This window comes from Dromiciops gliroides, chromosome 1 (assembly GCF_019393635.1).
Source record: "Dromiciops gliroides isolate mDroGli1 chromosome 1, mDroGli1.pri, whole genome shotgun sequence".
NCBI lineage: Eukaryota > Metazoa > Chordata > Mammalia > Microbiotheria > Microbiotheriidae > Dromiciops > Dromiciops gliroides.
Window position 1 is genome coordinate 80,697,330 of NC_057861.1, and position 17,798 is coordinate 80,715,127.

Genomic DNA, 17,798 nt, shown 5'->3' on the forward strand with positions numbered 1-17,798 from the left:
AAACTATTTAGGACAACTGTCTGACTCCTGGTCCTTCAGGAGGCAGTTCACATGTGTGAGTGAGGTTTCCTCCACCACTTAGTTATAAGAGATTTAAAGATCTTTAATTATGGCAATAATCAGTATATCAACTAACAATTGTGGTTTACTATAGTTAGATATTTTATTTTATTAGTAAATTAAGTCAATATTAGGTAAAACAGATACCAGTAGAGCTAACTCTAATCCCCTATGATTAGCAATGCTATTCTGATTCTGGTTAGCAATGCTCTTCTGATTAGCCAATGTCAAATTATCACCAAGTCTTGCTAGAAACCATCTCTAGCCAGCATCCCTAGCTTCTCATCCTTTCCATCATAGTATTAGGTGTTCAGCAATTCCAGTTGGCAACTTTAGTGATCATCCAGTGGCTAAAGTGGCTAATAGCAAGCAAGTGGCTAATAGGAAGTTTGGCTGATCAACCTACGGTCCTTCATGTATATGGATATGGATGACAAATTGAGAAGAAGTCTGGATGATCAACCTGTGTCCATGTTTTATGGGCCTAAAAATAGTATGATAGGGGGCAGCTAGGTGGTGCAGTGGATAGAGCACTGGCCCTGGATTCAGGAGGACCTAAGTTCAAATTTGGCTTCAGGCACTTAACACTCACTAGCTGTGTGACCCTGGGCAAGTTACTTAACCCCAATTGCCTCACCAAAAAAAATTAAATTAAAAATTGAAAATACTATGGTATAAATACTTTACAGCCATGTTGGGGTATAAAAGCAGCTGAGTGACACTGCTCAGGGTCTTTCATGTCCTACCCCTGACTGACTGGCTTTATTGTGAGATAGGCCCTCTCTCAATAAACCTATTTTATTCAGCTTGGAGACTTTGCTGTTATTTTCTTCAGCAGACTTCGAAATTTTCGCGACACATGTAACACTTTTAGAAGGTGGTAGAGGATGGGGTTGTTTTCTAGGGACTGTTCCACGTGAGGACACATATTCTGGACCACTTGGACCATCAAAGATACTCCCCACTTTTCCCATTTGGATGAACATTATCACGTTCACCCTTAGGTTCTCCATGACCTCCTGGCCCAGCAGTCCCTCTACCGCCTGATAAAGTTCTACCTCCATCACTAGCTGAGTTCCTCTACCAGGAAAGACTTTTGGGAAACCTCCAATGGGTCCCCTTCTTCCTGGTTTTCCACCTCCATAGCAGGGACCACTTCTGCCTCTAGGCCCTTTTACGCCTTGTCCACCTGGCCCTATGGGACCACTTCCTTCCCTCTATCTCTTCCTGGACCAATGTTAGGTGCCCCCCACCCTCTATACAAGTGAACCCAGCTTCATCTCCCCCCAACCTGGACATGCTAAGATCAGACAGCCAGACTCTACCACCCAGAGACCCATATGGCTGAACTCCCCAATATAATAGGGGTGACACTGGGCCTCCTGGAGGAGAAATGCAATCTACAAGAAGTCCATCAAGTGAAGCAGAGTTTGAAGAAACTGTGAATAGAAACATGGTGATCTCCAGAGCTGTGTCTGACGTGGTGATTTTGGGAGTGGCGGTGAGACACTGATAACTGCTATTTCCTTGGTTAAACAATCCAAAGTATTTGCTGATGATCATTGCAAAGGCCTTATTAGCTCTTTACTGGAAATAGAACAGAGTCCAAATCTTATGGTTCCTGATCAAGAAGACATGAAAGATTAAGACAGAGAGTGTGTGAAGTACTTCCTGAGAAAAGAACAGGTGTCACAAATGCTGTAATACAGATTGTTGTCATGATTATTATAAATGGAGAAGGGGAGAACAAGAAAGACCTTATGGCTTTTGAAACTTTCTTCCTGGTGATCCTCATTTGGTCATTATAATGTTCAAGGAATTGGAAGAAAAAGGCAAGTAAACACAAGTTTTTGAGTACTTTGTTCTTGTCAACTATTCCTATGATAATGTCTGATAATGGAAGCACTTTGATTACAATATATGTAGTGTTGTAACTCATTGTTTAGTGTAGGAATTTTCCCAATTTGAGAGTGGATGGGGGGCAGCTAGGTGGCGCAGTGGATAGAGCACCAGCCTTGGATTCAGGAGTACCTGAGTTCAAATCTGGCCTCAGACACTTGACACTTACTAGCTGTGTGACCCTGGGCAAGTCACTTAACCCCCATTGCCCCCCCACCCCCACACACACAAAAAAAAGAGAGTGGATGAGCCTGTCACTCTCAGCTGGGTGACTTCCCTGACCTCTGGCCTCACCACACCTAAGGAGAGAATCAGAGATGGAGAGTTACTAAGGAAGTCGGAAGAGTATTGCCAGGTGGCCTTGTGAGTCAGCCTCACCTGGAGGCTTCTTCAGGGGACAGAAGAGGATGACTAGCTCAGGCCATAGAGTATAAAAGCAGCCCATGGCTAGGTAGCCTCCACTCACTCTCCAGGTTAGTCAGTGATCAAGATGAAAGCTGGAGCCTGCCAGTTCTTGCTTCCACTGCTGCTGTTGGGCCAAGGTAAGAGATGTGGGAAGTGGGGGGAATGGTGCATATCTTGGAGAGAGAGGTGAGTTCCCATCAGAAAGCAGTTGTGCCATTCAGCCAGTGGGAAGGAAGGCCAGGATTGGCACGAAGGTCTCTTGGCCCCTGCCCTAAACATGGAGGTGGTTTCCTTGAGTGTTCACCAAATTAATAGCTCCTGTTTCAATAGTGAGCACTTGACAGTTTGCAAATGGCCTCCCTCACAAGAGATGGTGCCAGGATTTTCAGATTCCCTTTACTGAGGTGCTACTGAAAATGAAGGCTCTGTCATGGAATGTCAGAATTGGAAGAAACTCTTTTTCCTGATGTGTATCTAGCATTACATTATCCTGGGGGACGTTCTGATGTGGAAAGTCCCAGAGGGCACCTTGCCCAGGACTGAGGGTCTCAGAGAGCTACGTGGGGGTATGGACAGAGGGTCAATGCCTTGTCCATGCTCCCAGAGCCAGTCTGTTTCATGGGAATCATTTGACCTGGCTCTTTCCTGACTCCATGATTAGCCTTCTACTCAATTCTATCAAATTTCTAAATCAATTTTTCATTAAATTTTTTGAATTATTTTGAATATATTGTAATTTAGATTTAAATCTAGTTTATTAGTTGAATTCCTCAAGTATTTATTAAACTTCTATTATATTCAAGGCACTGAGCTAAGCTCTGGTGGGACCAAGATATAAACTAAGATTAAGGATAGCTAATTTTTTAAAGCATTGTAAGGTTTTCAAAATCCTTTACAAATATTCCCTTGTTTTACTCCCTGAGAAGAAGCTGTTAGCACCTACGAGGTAAGAACCCACACTCATATAGTACTTTACAGTTCTTACATGTTGAGAGCCAAGCAACAACCTTGGGAGGTGTTTCAGGTATTAGTGATCCCCCTTTGTACAGACTGGGAAACTGGATCTCTGAGAGATGAAATGAACTAGCTACTAAGCAGGAGAGGCCCAATTTGAACCTAGACTCTAAGCCTAGCATTTGAGCTAATCTGGAACCTGTTCTTTCTGCACTGGGTTGTTCTACCAAGAACTGTCAGTAACTGACTCATATGTCTGTCTCCCATGGTAGTCTCCATGGTCCTGGCCTTGAAGTGTCATGAGTGTGTGGGGATTGGCGACTGCCTGAAGCCTACAGAGTGTAACAACCAAACAAGATACTGCCTAAACACCTGGGATAGTGAGTATCTATCTGGGGATGCATCCCAAAGGGGCAGGAGGGAGAGGGAAAGTTTGATTTATAATTATTCATAAAGACTACTCATTAAAAACACAACAAAAGTTTATATTTTTAGAGATTATTCAGGTTTAAAAATACTTTACTTATAATGCCAGTGTAGGGTAGGCAGCATGACTATGCCCATTTTACAGATGAAGAATGAGTCTCAAAGAGGAAATGTGACTAGGCCATAGGCACTGAACTAGTGAGAGTCAAAGGCAGAATTTGAACTCCATTTCTGGACTCCAACCCCAGGTGGTTCTTCCTCTTAGGCCATCCCTTAAGGTTTACAAAAGTCCTCTGTGGTCTTCCCCATTGCCCAGGGTAGGGGCAGGGTAGGGGTGAATATAAGAGGTGGCCTAATGTCTATCTGCCCTTGAATAAGTCCCTTTCTCTCCTTCATCTTTGTTTTTTTTGCCCTGAGATGTTTGCATTAGATCAGGGATTCCGAAGGAGCATTTTGTGTGTCATGGATGTCTTTGGCAGCCAGGTCAAATCAATGAACAGTACAATCCCTCTTGGAATAGTGTTTTTAATTGCAAATGCTGCCATACACAGGATCACAAAGGAAGCCAATGACTTTGAAATTTTGTAATAAAAAATATATTTACAAAATAAGTTGACAGGCCCCAGGTGAAGCATGTTTGGACTAGATGATGTAGAATTTTGACAGCCTTGGGTTTTTTGATAGGAGGCATTGTATTCCAGCAGTAAAAAAACACATCAGGATTTTTGGAGATGTGGTTTTGAGTTCTAGGTCATACACCTGCAGTTGTGTGACCTTGGACAAGTCCTTCCTTCCCGAGTCTCAGTTTTCTTTTCTGTAAAATGGGCATAGGGATATTTGAATCCTTTTCTTCATGGGCTTGTTCTCAGGAAAACAATGTGTAAATCTTCAATGTGAGCTCCTGATATTCCAAATTTCAAGAGGAGGAAGTTCAAGCTTGGAGAGACTTATCCAACAATAAGTAAAGTTGTAGGAACTGGAGGCAGCCAAGTGGCCACATTGGATTTGAGTTCAAATCCTGCCTCACACACTTACTAATTGTGTGACCCTGGGCAAGTTTCAACATTGCTCGATCTCTGTTTTCTCCTGTGTAAAATAAGGGGGTTGGCCTCAGTGACCTCTAAGGTCTCTTCCAGCTCTAATATACCACCTAAGACCACTTGACAAGGATTTGTGCTAGTATTCAACTTTGGCTTCCTTCTTAGTGAAGTTGGTCTGTGTTCACATGGTGATAGGCTTGGTGGACTGGGAGGTCCCTGGCTTGAACTACTTCCTCCCCTCCCCCTTCTCCCAGTCTCTCTTGTGGGAACTGAAATTATCCTACTCAAGGCTCATCTCTTGGAGTTAAGTCCTTGAGGAACCCTGAAAATCAACTAAATTCTCAGATACCTTGGTGATGATAAGAGGGAGCATGGCTAGAGGGATTCCTTTTTTTTTTTTTTTTTTTGCAGGGCAGTGGGGGTTAAGTGACTTGCCCAGGGTCACACAGGTAGTAAGTGTCAAGTGTCTGAGACCGGATTTGAACTCAGGTCCTCCTGAATCCAGGGCCAGGGCTTTATCCACTGCGCCACCTAGCTGCCCCCTGGGATTCTAGCACTATAGGTTAAGTCCTAGGAGGCACATTAGCAATCATCTAGTTCAGTCTGTTCATTCTACCTGAAGCCAAGGTCTAGGCAGATGAAAGGACATATTCATGGTCACATGGGTATTAAAGGGCAAGGCTGAGAACTGAACCCAGTTTTCTGGATAAATTCCATTTCTTTTCACAATGTTGTGCTGTGATAGAATTAGAAGACCTGGGTCCTCTAGCCATAAATCCTGGTTCTTTTGCTCATTAATTGTGTAGGTGTCTCTCAGTTTCTTCATCTTCATCCTGGCCTCTCATCAGGCATTTACTGTCTCTGTGACTCTGGGCAAATCCCTTGACTTGAGCCTCAGTTTCTCTATTTGTAAAATGAGGGGTTGGACTCACTGATCTCAAAGGTCCCTTCTAGGTTCCAAATCTAGGATCTTATGAGCAAACCCACTTTTTCCCTGTATTTTATAGATGAGGCCTTCATTGATTATAGGCCTGAGATCAGGTGAGACAGTTTTAGATGGGTACTTCAGGGGCCTCTAAAACTGATTCCTTTACCCCTCCAAACCTCTGAATATCTCCCCTTAATGCTGTGATGGGGGTCTAGTCCCTCCAGCTGACTTTGCTTCTTCTTCTTTTGGCCTCTCACCCCAGCCTAAGCCCTAACCTGAGCTCCAGAATGATGGTGCTTCACTACCCCATGCCTTGTGGCCCCAAGTTCATTGCATTGTGTTCCCCTCAGGGGCGTAGATTCTATGGCTTATCTTTGGAGGGTGGATGGAGTCACGGGTTCCAATCCCATGTGTTCCAAGAATCTCACTGTCCCTTATGTTTTCAGCTCCTCCAGGTGAGAAGACTTGGGTGACCAAGTCTTGTGCTTACAGCTGTCCACCTGCTCTAGAAGAATATGGTTCTTCCCCAGCCACCTGCTGTAGGACAGATCTCTGTAACAGTGCACTGACCATTGGCCTCAGTGGGGTCCTTCTCATCACCTGTCTGTGGACTGGAGTGTCTAGGGCCCTGTTTTCACCTGGTCTGTAGCAGGTTGGTGTCAGCCTTGAAAAAACATGACCCACTCTTTACCCCTTTGGGTAAGTTGAGGAGACACTGAGCTTCAGCAGAGCAGAAACCCAGCAAAAGACCTTCAGAGAGCTTTAAAATTTTCTTTTTGACAAAGGGCATTTATTTCAAAGATATAGCAAGCACAGAAGTACATACATTTTTCTCTCATACTTGGGGACACCCTTCTCTTCATAGCACCTTAATCCTTGAGGATAGCAACCTCAAATTCAACACACTTCCTCTACACCATTGGTTCTACCAAGTTCATGCTGCTGGATGGGTTCAAGCTACTGCTGAGTGGTGTTATTCCTCAGTCCTCCCTGCTGTAGTGGCTGATTGGAAAACTCAGCATGGACTTCACTCCTGGGCCTCCTGTTGGCTTCTTCTGCCCATTCTCACAAACCTCACATTGTGATAGTCATCTCTCACCTCCTTCCCCTAAAAGTAGGAAAGAATGGACACAAAAGAGACAGAAACAACCTCAAGGCTCTTTGTTCTGGTCTTCGTGAGGCTTCTTTGGAGTACCTTTACCTCCCCAAAGGCCCTCAGCAGGGCCTCTCACATGTCTACCTCTTCATTCCTAGCAACCATGCTTCTCTGGATTCAGTCTATGTTACAACTTTGTCTGGAAGGCACATCACACCTATGACCCTTGTCCAGCTTAAATTTTGTTACAACCTCCAGATCTTTTCTTCAAAAAAATGTTGTCTTATTCAAGTGAAGTACTAGAGCAGAATCAATTATACTTCAGCCTAAGTAAAAGAAGCAGAAGAATTAATTGTGATCTCAAACCAAAAGCAAAAATGAACCTAATTAAAAGAGAGAATCAGGGAAACTGCATTTTGCTAAAATGTAGGATGCACAAAGAAGTAATATAAATTTTTTCTTATAGAAGGTTTCTCTGATAATGGTCTTGTTTCTCAAATATATAAGGAATAGAGTCAAATTTATAAAAATAAGATCCATCCCCCAGTGGATAAATGATCAAAGAATATGCACGGGCGGGTTTTTTTTAAAAAGGAAATCAAAGTTCTTTACAATCATGTAAAACATGTTCTAAATCCCTATTGATTAGGAAAATACAAATGAAAAAACATCTCTGGTACCACCTCATACCTATTAGATGTGCCAAATGCTGGAGGGGTTGAGGAATATAGGTACACTAATAAACTGTTGGAATTATGAACTGGTTTAAGGGGAACAACTTTAAACTGTGCCCAAAAGGTTATAACACTGTGCATACCCATCAATATCACCACTATGTCTGTACTCAAAAGAGATTTGAGAAAAAGGAACAAAAGTATAATAGTTCTTTTTGTGTTGGCAAAGATTTGGAAACTGAAGGGATGCTCATGAATTGGGGAATGAATGAAAAAGCTGTATCGTGATGGAGTGCTGCTGTGCTATAAGAAATGATGTGGGGGTGTGGCTACAGAAACAAAAGGAAACCAAACCACCATGGCAAGATCTCTGTTCACTGTTGCAAAGTGAAGTGAGAAGAACTGGGAAGTCACTGTGCATAATAACAGCAATGTTGGAATGATGATAACCATGATCAATACAATCATCTGGGAAAATTCCAAATTACTCATGAAATGCTATCTACTTCCAGCATGTGAAGTGATGAACTCTGAACACAAATCGAAGTATAATTTCCTGTTTTTATTTATTTATGTATTTATTGATGTGTTTATTTATTTTTCTTTGTGATATGGCCAATATGGAAATACAATTTTTATGAATTCTCACATTTGGTGAATTGATATCATTTTATTTGCCTTCTCAGTGTGTATGGGAGTAGAGAGAAAAGGGTCAGAATTTGGAAGTCATAATTAAAAAAGAAAAGAATGTAAAAATAAAGAAATAAAATTTAAAAGTGTTATCCCTTTGTACCTCTCCAGTTTTGAACTTCTGATATTGATTCTTCAAACCCAAGCATGAGAGTTTATATTTATCCTGATTAAATAACTTCTTACTAGAGTCAGCCCTAAGATCTAGACTCTTAAGTTGTTGGATCATGGGAGGGAGTAACCAATGAGGAAAAGAGTTCCTAAGACTCCTTGAGATTTGATCTATGGAGGTACCTATGGCCTCTGGATCCAGATTTCATCTGAATTCCTCTTTGGTAATTTAATCTCTAGTCTTTGCAGCACACAGGAGGGTCTAACTCTGTTCCAACAAAGTTGGAAGGGAGAGAAGATAAATAGGCACAGAATGGAACATGGGAACATAGGATAATCAAGTGAGAGCTGGATGTAGCCTTAGACATCCTTTAGTCCCTGGTATTTTATTTTATTTCATTTTATTTATTTATTTATTTTTGGTTAGGCAATTGGGGTTAAGTGACTTGCCCAGGGTCACACAGCCAGTAAGTGTTAAGTGTCTGAGGCCGGATTTGAACTCAGGTACTCCTGACTCCAGGGCCGGCGCTCTATCCACTGTGCCATCCAGCTGCCCCGGTAATGAGACATTTCTTCCCCCCCCCCTTTTTTTTCTTTTTTTTTTTTTAAGTGAGGCAATTGGGGTTAAGTGACTTGCCCAGGGTCACACAGCTAGTAAGTGTTAAGTGTCTGAGGCTGGATTTGAACTCAGGTCCTCCTGAATCCAGGGCCGGTACTCTATCCACTGCGCCACCTAGCTGCCCCTAGTCCCTGGTATTTTAAAAAATGATTCTTTGATTTCATTAATCTAGTATCCTTCTGGGCAGCAGCTAGGTGGGGCAGTGGATAAAGCACCGTCTCTGGATTTAGGAGGACCTGAGTTCAGATCCAGCCTCAGACACTTGACATTTACTAGTTGTGTGACCCTGGGCAAGTCAGTCAACCCTCATTGCCCGGCAAAAAAAAAAAAAATCTAGGAAGTTCCTGGTGTAAAAAGTCCCTTTATCAATGCAGATGGGCACCTCTGAAACTTATAGTCTTAGAGAGGTCCAACTGCTCATGGTCATATAGCCAGTCTATTGGCGATGGATGTTGAAGCCATTTCTACCCACTATGACATGGTGCCTCTCATTTAACATCAGAGGAAACTGAGGCTATGAACTTGTCCAAAATCACACAGGTAGTGAGAAGCAGAGGTGGAGATCCTGTCTCCAACTTGAATGTATTTCAATCAATGATTTTTCAGAGCAGGAGAAGACTCTAGACCCTAGAAATATTAGCACAGGAAGGTATCTTGGAACATAGACTATGAGCAGAAAGGGAGCACCCTTATTTGTCAGAAAAGGAAACTGAGGTCCACAGAGGTAGAGTGACTCATCCAAGTTTACACAATGAGTTAGTGCAGCATGGGGGCCAAAAACATGACTATAATTTTAGGCTGCATTAAGAGACATAGAATCATTTTCAGTTTTTACTGAATTTTCTTTTCTTCTTCCTCTTTCTTTCTTTAAAAAACTTCTTTGTTATCAGGGATGGCTTTGTTATCAGGTTACAATAGGGAAGGGAGGAGGAAAAGGAATCCAGGGGGAAATCCAGGCAAGATTAAAAAAAAACCCAAATTAATTTTTTCAAGAAAATCTTTTTAAAAGCATAAGAGTTGTGCTGTTGTGTGAATGACACTGGACTACTCTTGGTGGCTTCTGCTGTGGCCAGATGACCTCTGCTGTGTTGTATTTCTGGCCACCATGTTTGAAGAAGAATATTTTCAGGCTGGAGTTCATCCTGAGGAGGAGGGAGATCAGGATGGTAGGAAGACTGCAGATCTGACCTTAGGGAGATCAGCTGGCAGAGATGGAGACTTTTGCCTGTAGAAGAGTAACTCAGCCAGAGACTTAGTATTTATTAGGTAAACACTGTGCTAAACACTGGGGATACTGAGAAAACAAATCAGTCCCTGCCTGAAGGAGTTTTCATTCTAATGAGGGAAGACAATATATGAAAGAAAGCAGAGATCAGGGGTGTGTGTGTGTGTGTGTGTGTGTGTGTGTGCACCCTTGTGTACTTTTTGATGTAAGGTGGTGGGTCCTGGTTGTTTGAGGTAAGCTGGAATTTCAGCCTGGGGAGAAATGAAGAGGTGGCTGGGCCATGAGTCCTTCTTAAGTGGAGATTCTGGGAGGAGCTGTCCACTTGGCTCCCTCCAATCAGAGGGAGGGACTCCAAAGGCAGAGGGGACTGAGAATAGAGGAGTTCCAAGCTCCAAGTTCCAAGGCTCCATGATGTTCCAAGTTGAAAAGATTCTTGGAGCATGATGCAGGAATCTAGAGGAATGTAGCCTGAAGGGAAATGAAGAGATGAATGCTCTAGGCTCCTTCCTTAAATGGAGTTTCTGGGCTATGCCCTCTAATGAGAGGGAGGGGCTGAATTAATGAAAGTATTTTCCAGCTGTAAATTCCAGTGATCTTCTGTGGTGATCTTCTAGGGTGAAAGGATCTCTCTCCCGCCCCCCCCCCATGGGAGTTGTAGAGAAGTCTGGACTGTAACTTGATGAGAAATGAAGAGATGGCTGTCCTTGTTCTCTTCCTTAGATGGAGGTTCTAGACTGCCCTCCTTAGAGAATAGCCTTCTCCCCAATGTCCTAGACTGGGGATTTCCCCCAACGTGGACCAGTGTTCCTTAGGCGCTGAATCCAGTTATCTTGATTCTAAATCCAGTGTTCTTTCCACTGCATCATGCTGTGATAGGACAGACACCAGCAATCAGAAGACCTGGGTTCTCCAGCCATAAATCCAGGCTCTTCCTATGATTCATTGTATGGGTGTTTTTCAGCTGGACCATCTTTATCCTGGCATCTTATGAGATATTTATGTTTCTGTGACTCAGGACAAATCACTTGACTTGGGCCTCATTTATGTAAAATGAGTTGGATTTACTCAATGATTCCAAAGGTCTTTTCTGGGCCCCAAATCCATGTTTCTATGAGTTAGTCCAATGCCTCCATTTTAGAGATGAGGCCTTTATGGATTATAAGCCTGAGATCAGGAGAGACAGACCTAGAGGGGTACTTCAGGGTCCTCCATAAAATGACTACCTCAGCCCTTTTTTTGTCTTGGGCAATGAGGGTCACAGAGCTGGCAAGTGTGAAGTGTCTGAGGTCAGATTTGAACTCAGGTCCTCCTGAATCCATGGCCAGTGCTTTATCCACTGGTCCACCTAGTTGCTCCAACCTCAGCCCTTTTTAATGTCTACCATTGATGCTGTGAAGGAGCTCTAGCCCCTCACCTACAGAATGACAGTGTCTCACTAACATGTTTTGTGGTCTCAAGTTCATTGTGTTATCTTTTCCATACAGCATTATGTTCTCTACTGAGGTATAGTATGGTATGTCTTCTGCAAAGGCATGGAGTCAAGGTTTCTATCCATACATGGTGCCAGACCTTCATTCTTCCTTATGTTTTTAGCTCTTCCTGGTGAGAGGACTTGGGTTACCAAGTCTTGTGCTTTCAGTTGTCTACCTGCTCAAGAAGAATATGGCCTTTTCCCCAGCCTCCTGTTGTTAGATAGATATCTGTCACAGTGCACTGACACTGGACTTCAATGGTTTCCTCATCACCTGCCTGTGGGCTGGGGCATCTGGGGCCCTGTCATCAACTGGTCTGTAGTAGGTTGGGCTCAGCCTTAGGGAGAGCAGGACCCACTCCCCATCCCTTGGAGTCAGCTGGGGAGACATTGCGCTACATGAGATCAGCAACTCAGCAGAAGATCCAGTGGAAATAGAGGGGCTAGTTGTTGTTGTTGTTGTTGTTTGGACTCCAGCCAACTTAGAATCAACCTGGACTCCATTTGTGGACCTCCTGGTGGCTTGTTCACCTGACCTTTTAAAGTTCACAATGTGATAACCATCTGTAACCTCATTCCACTAAATTCATGAAAGAAGGGACACAACCAAGATAAAAAGAACATCAGGGCTCTATGCTCTCTTTGTCTTTATAGATCTGGGTGCTTGTCCCTGTCCTCTTCAGAGGCCCTCAACAGCTTGTCCTTCTTTTGCAATGCCAGAAGGTCTGGGAATTTTACATTCATGTGGCATGTGTATGACCATCATCAAGACAAATTTGAGAGGAAAAGCCAAGAAGGTACTACAATGAAGGGAAAACAGAGTCAGCAAGTCTGGAAAGAGCCCCCACCAAGATCAGTTCTTTCTTAAGAAGACCAAGGGGCAACTTTGATGCATGGATGACAAGCTAATAGACTTGAGGGAAGAGCTACCTGTCCCCCTTCCAAGATGGCCAGTGTTACTTTTTTATGTTCTTTGTGAAAAGCAAATGTGTTGTTATAGCAACATCCTTGTAATTCTGCTTCCTGGGGGTGCTATGAACAGCCCTTCTATGAGAGATCACAAAATGTCAGAGTTGGGAGAGGTCTTAGAGAACAAGAGTAGCAATCAGATTTACATTGGGTTGTAAGGTTTACCAAGGGCTAGATGAAGAGATGGCCTTGAAGGCAGAAGACCTGGCTTCCCATTCTGCCTCTCACACATCCTTGTTGTGTGGCCCTAGACATGCCTCCCTCAGTGTTCTTGGGAACTCCCTAAGGCTCTCAGTTGAGAGTGGAGGAGTTCTCTGGCCCAGTGACATTACAGACATTTTCTTCTCCCTGTCCTAAGATACTGGTGAGTTGGAGGGGAGATTGGTGGTTATCTTGTACCTAATGTCCTTGTTGATTCCTAGAAACTGGTTGGAGCATTAGAATGGGCTTTCTGTAGTAGGTGGCTCTTGACTTCAAGTAAGGACAATAAGCCTTGAAATCATCCCAAGAGTATAAGGGATGTCTTCCTGGAACTAATCCATCATCTATTCCACTATGTCCCAAGTACTAAATGCTCATTGAATGCCAGTTTCATGTAATATTCTTAGGGCCTAATAGAAAAAGGACAAGACCTTGCTCTCCAACTGGAGAAGCTTAAAGTTTAGTTGATATGAGGCATAACAATATGAGAGGTAATTAGCAGAGCATGTCAACAGACATTCTCTAATTACCAAACGAGCAAGTGCCAAATAGTAAGTGTATTCTAGTCAGAGGAAGTGATCCATGAGGGTTGAAGTTTCCTTTCTATAACCCTTAGAGTCTTGCACAGTTATTGTCTTCACAGTGACACTGAGGTAAGTCGTAAAAGTATTATTATCCTCTTTTTACAGGTGGCAAAACAAACTCTGAGATGGGACTTTCCCAGGAGGGATAGCTATGCAATGGATTGGCCATGTGGCCTTGAGTCAATTACCCACTATAGACCTCAGTTTTCCTGTTTGGAAAAACTGCTCAAGAAGGGGGTGGGGAGCAGTGAGAAATACACACAAAAGAATCTCTAAGGCTACTTTCGTTATGACAGGATGGTTAGGATTTAGCTGAGCAAAGAGAATGTTGCCCAGGAGAAAAATTAGCTACTACTCTTGCTCCTCATGAGTATTTTGGCAATTATCTTGGCTCATATTTTGTTTTGAAAACCTCCTGTCCCCAAATGCCATTTAGAAAGAGGGTAACAGTCACCAAGATTTACTATACACTAAAGAAAGCTATTTCGGGACGAAGAGCTGACCACAATATTTCCTACAGATGCCCCCAAAGTCCTCTTCATATTGATAAATTGTTAAGATTTTCATATAACTGTTTTTACATCTCTGTTAGCCAAAGTTATGTTTCTTGTGTTTATTCTGAACCTGTGGCTGGTTAACTCAAGACTAGATCATGGTGCTAATGAGGCTAAAGTGAACATTTGTAATATCCAAATGTATCAGGTAGTTTTATGCTATTACGTGACCATTAACTGTACCCTTCATTCCTGACTAGTTGAAATTTTTGATTTTTCCTTAAAAGAGGGAGAAATTTGAATGAATTCTTTGCCTTTCTTGGATAAATATTAAAATATAAAGCCAATAATCATTGATCTCATTTGAACTTTATAGAGGTTCCAAAAAAAAGAAAGTTCCCAGATTTTAGAGAGGGAAGGGACATTAGAGGCCATTTGGTTCCACACCCTCATTTTACAGCTGAAGAAACAGAGGTGGATAAATGCTAAGTATTTTGTCTATGATCCCACAGCTAATGTGTCTGAGGTAGGATTTAAATCCAAGTCTTCTTGACTCCAAGTCCAGTATCCTATCCATATGAATCAGTCAATAAAAATTTATTAAGTACCTACTATTTGACAGGTTCCCTGTATCACATAATACACCATGCTTCCATTTATCATACTGATAATACGTTTTTAGAAATAAAAGAAATAAAAGAAAAAGAAGTGGTTGATGTAGGAGAAGGGGTAGTAGTAGGAGTAAGAGTAGGACCAAGAGTAGGACCAGGAATAAAAGTAGTAGTAGTACTAGTAGTCCTAGAAGAAGAAGAAGAAGAAGAAGAAGAAGAAGAAGAAGAAGAAGAAGAAGAAGGAGAAGAAAGAGAAGAAGAAGAGGAATGGTAGTAGTCCCCAATTTCTGCACAAATTGGCAGAATCCATCCCCAGAGACTAGTGACTACCACTCTCTTATAACATAGTAAAGACAATTAACACAAAATATACTCAGAACCTACTTCACTCCTTCCCAGAAATATAAAATCCTTGGGAGGAGTAAACTTCAACTAACCCACCATAATTGTAGTGAAGCCCATGTTTATGAAATATGTGTCACACAGTTTAATTCACTACACTTGCTCAGGAAGTCCTTCTTTCTCTGTAGAGACTTCATGCAAATCTGATGATATTGTTGTTGTCTGCCCTAAGCTCTTGAAAAACACCTATGACTTCAAGAAGGTGATGTCTTGACTTGGGTTTGAAGTGGATATGAGTGGGTCAGAGCTGCACAAAGTTTTCAGCCTCACTCTCTCCTCCAGAGAATTTTTCTGGTTATATCAAGAAAGAAAACGTGGTTGGTAAAAGCTTAAGGTCTTTTGTTGTTTGGTAGTTACTCTATTAATAAAACGATCAGTGTCATCTCTCCATCTGCACATAATGGAGAGGGCCTAAGGACCCTGATTACATGGATGCTCTTCCATCATCTGTTGGTGATGACTTGATTAAAGGATCAGCCGCTAATATTGTCTATACATACAATGGAAAGAGAATTGCATGGTGCATTGGAAATCTTACATGGTGCACAACTGATGAAGATTTAACAGAGGCAGTAAATGGGAGTAAATGATATTTTGGAGACTGAGTTTTTTGAAGACTGTCTTAATGGTCAGTTAAAGGAGCTTGCCCTTGTTGGCATTGTCTCTGAAACATCCTCAAAAAAATGAATGGATCTGTTGCTTAAGAGAGAACTACATGGGGGCAGCTAGGTGGCGCAGTGGATAAAGCACCGGCCCTGGATTCAGGAGTACCTGAGTTCAAATCCGGCCTCAGACACTTGACACTTACTAGCTGTGTGACCCTGGGCAAGTCACTTAACCCCCATTGCCCCGCAAAAAAAAAAGAGAGAGAGAGAGAACTACATGGTTGGAATCCTGTTCTGAGTCTTTTTAATAAGCAGTCCTTGAGTCAACTGGAAATGAAGTCAAGGAAAACTATTTAGGACAACTGTCTGACTCCTGGTCCTTCAGGAGGCAGTTCAGATGTAGCATTTTTAGAAGGTGGTAGAGGATGGGATGGTTTTGTAGGGACTGTTCCAGGTAAGGACAGATTTTCTGGACCATTTGGACCAGGATGACTATTCCCCACCTTTCCCTGTTGGATGAACGTTATCACGTCCACCCTTAGGTTCTCCATGAGCTCCTGGGCGACCAGCCCCTACACCTCCTGTGCAAGTTCTACACCCATCACTAGCTGGGTGTCCTAATTGAGCCAGTCATATCCACTACCAGTTCTAATACCAGGAAAGCCTTTTGGGCAGACTCCAATTGGTCCCTTTTTCCTGGTTTTCCACCTCCAATGCCAGGCTACACTCCTGTTCCTGGTCCTCCATCTCCATAGCAGAGACCACTTCTGCCTCTAGGCCCTTTTACACCTTGCCCACCTGGCCCTATGGGGGCACCCCTTACACTTCCTCCCCTCTATCTCTTCCTGGACCAACGTTAGTTGCCCCCAACCAGCTAAACAAGTGAACCCAGCTTCATCTCTTTCCCAAACTAGACATGCTAATATCAGAGAGCCAGGGACTACCACCCAGAGACCCAAATGACTGAACTCCCTAATATAATAGGGGAGACACTAGGCCTCCTGGAGGAGAAATGCAATCTGCAAGAAGGCCATCAAGTGAAGCAGAGTTTGAAGAAATTGAGTATAAGAACAGGGTGATCTCCAGAGCTGTTGTGTCTGATCCTCTTGATTATGGGAGCGGTGGTGAGACATTGGTAACTGCTTTTCCCTTGGTTAAACAATCCAAAGTATTTGCTGATGATCATTGCAAAGGCCTTATTAGCTCTTTACTGGATATAGAACAGAGTCCAAATCTTATGGTTCCTGATCAAGAAGACATGAAAGATTAAGACAGAGAGTGTGTGAAGTAAATCCTGAGAAGAGAACAGATGTTACAAATGCTGTAATACAGATTGTTGTCATGATTATTATAGATGGAGAAGGGGAGAACAAGAAAGACCTTATGGCTTTTGAAACTTTCTTCCTGGTGATCCCCCATGCTCATCCATTGGCGATGGATGTTGAAGCCATTTCTACCCACTATGACATGGTGCCTCTCATTTAACATCAGAGGAAACTGAGGCTATGAACTTGTCCAAAATCACACAGGTAGTGAGAAGCAGAGGTGGAGATCCTGTCTCCAACTTGAATGTATTTCAATCAATGATTTTTCAGAGCAGGAGAAGACTCTAGACCCTAGAAATATTAGCACAGGAAGGTATCTTGGAACATAGACTATGAGCAGAAAGGGAGCACCCTTATTTGTCAGAAAAGGAAACTGAGGTCCACAGAGGTAGAGTGACTCATCCAAGTTTACACAATGAGTTAGTGCAGCATGGGGGCCAAAAACATGACTATAATTTTAGGCTGCATTAAGAGACATAGAATCATTTTCAGTTTTTACTGAATTTTCTTTTCTTCTTCCTCTTTCTTTCTTTAAAAAACTTCTTTGTTATCAGGGATGGCTTTGTTATCAGGTTACAATAGGGAAGGGAGGAGGAAAAGGAATCCAGGGGGAAATCCAGGCAAGATTAAAAAAAAACCCAAATTAATTTTTTCAAGAAAATCTTTTTAAAAGCATAAGAGTTGTGCTGTTGTGTGAATGACACTGGACTACTCTTGGTGGCTTCTGCTGTGGCCAGATGACCTCTGCTGTGTTGTATTTCTGGCCACCATGTTTGAAGAAGAATATTTTCAGGCTGGAGTTCATCCTGAGGAGGAGGGAGATCAGGATGGTAGGAAGACTGCAGATCTGACCTTAGGGAGATCAGCTGGCAGAGATGGAGACTTTTGCCTGTAGAAGAGTAACTCAGCCAGAGACTTAGTATTTATTAGGTAAACACTGTGCTAAACACTGGGGATACTGAGAAAACAAATCAGTCCCTGCCTGAAGGAGTTTTCATTCTAATGAGGG

General features: G+C 42.6%; 1 protein-coding gene and 2 pseudogenes across 1 annotated transcript; all 3 read left to right on the top strand.

Annotated features, from left to right (window-relative positions):
• The first annotated feature begins 1,170 nt into the window (after window positions 1-1,170).
• On the top strand, window positions 1,171-1,831 carry LOC122745894 (annotated as a pseudogene).
• Window positions 1,832-2,449: 618 nt separating this feature from the next.
• LOC122745905 (secreted Ly-6/uPAR domain-containing protein 2-like) lies at window positions 2,450-6,361 on the top strand. Its single transcript, XM_043991353.1, has 3 exons — window positions 2,450-2,501; window positions 3,591-3,698; window positions 6,159-6,361. The coding sequence occupies exons 1-3, from the start codon at window positions 2,450-2,452 to the stop codon at window positions 6,359-6,361; spliced, it is 363 nt and encodes a 120-aa protein (XP_043847288.1).
• A 5,979-nt stretch (window positions 6,362-12,340) lies between these two features.
• Window positions 12,341-16,858, top strand: LOC122745911 (annotated as a pseudogene).
• The last annotated feature ends 940 nt before the right edge of the window (window positions 16,859-17,798 follow it).

What these genes read in the sequence shown, in the direction of transcription:
- LOC122745905 (XM_043991353.1), top strand. Translation starts at nt 2,450, where the DNA reads ATGAAAGCTGGAGCCTGCCAGTTCTTGCTTCCACTGCTGCTGTTGGGC. An exon ending in ACTGCTGCTGTTGGGCCAAG is followed by an intron (nt 2,502 to 3,590) that starts GTAAGAGATGTG and finishes CTCCCATGGTAG; the next exon opens with TCTCCATGGTCCTGGCCTTG. An exon ending in CTGCCTAAACACCTGGGATA is followed by an intron (nt 3,699 to 6,158) that starts GTGAGTATCTAT and finishes TTATGTTTTCAG; the next exon opens with CTCCTCCAGGTGAGAAGACT.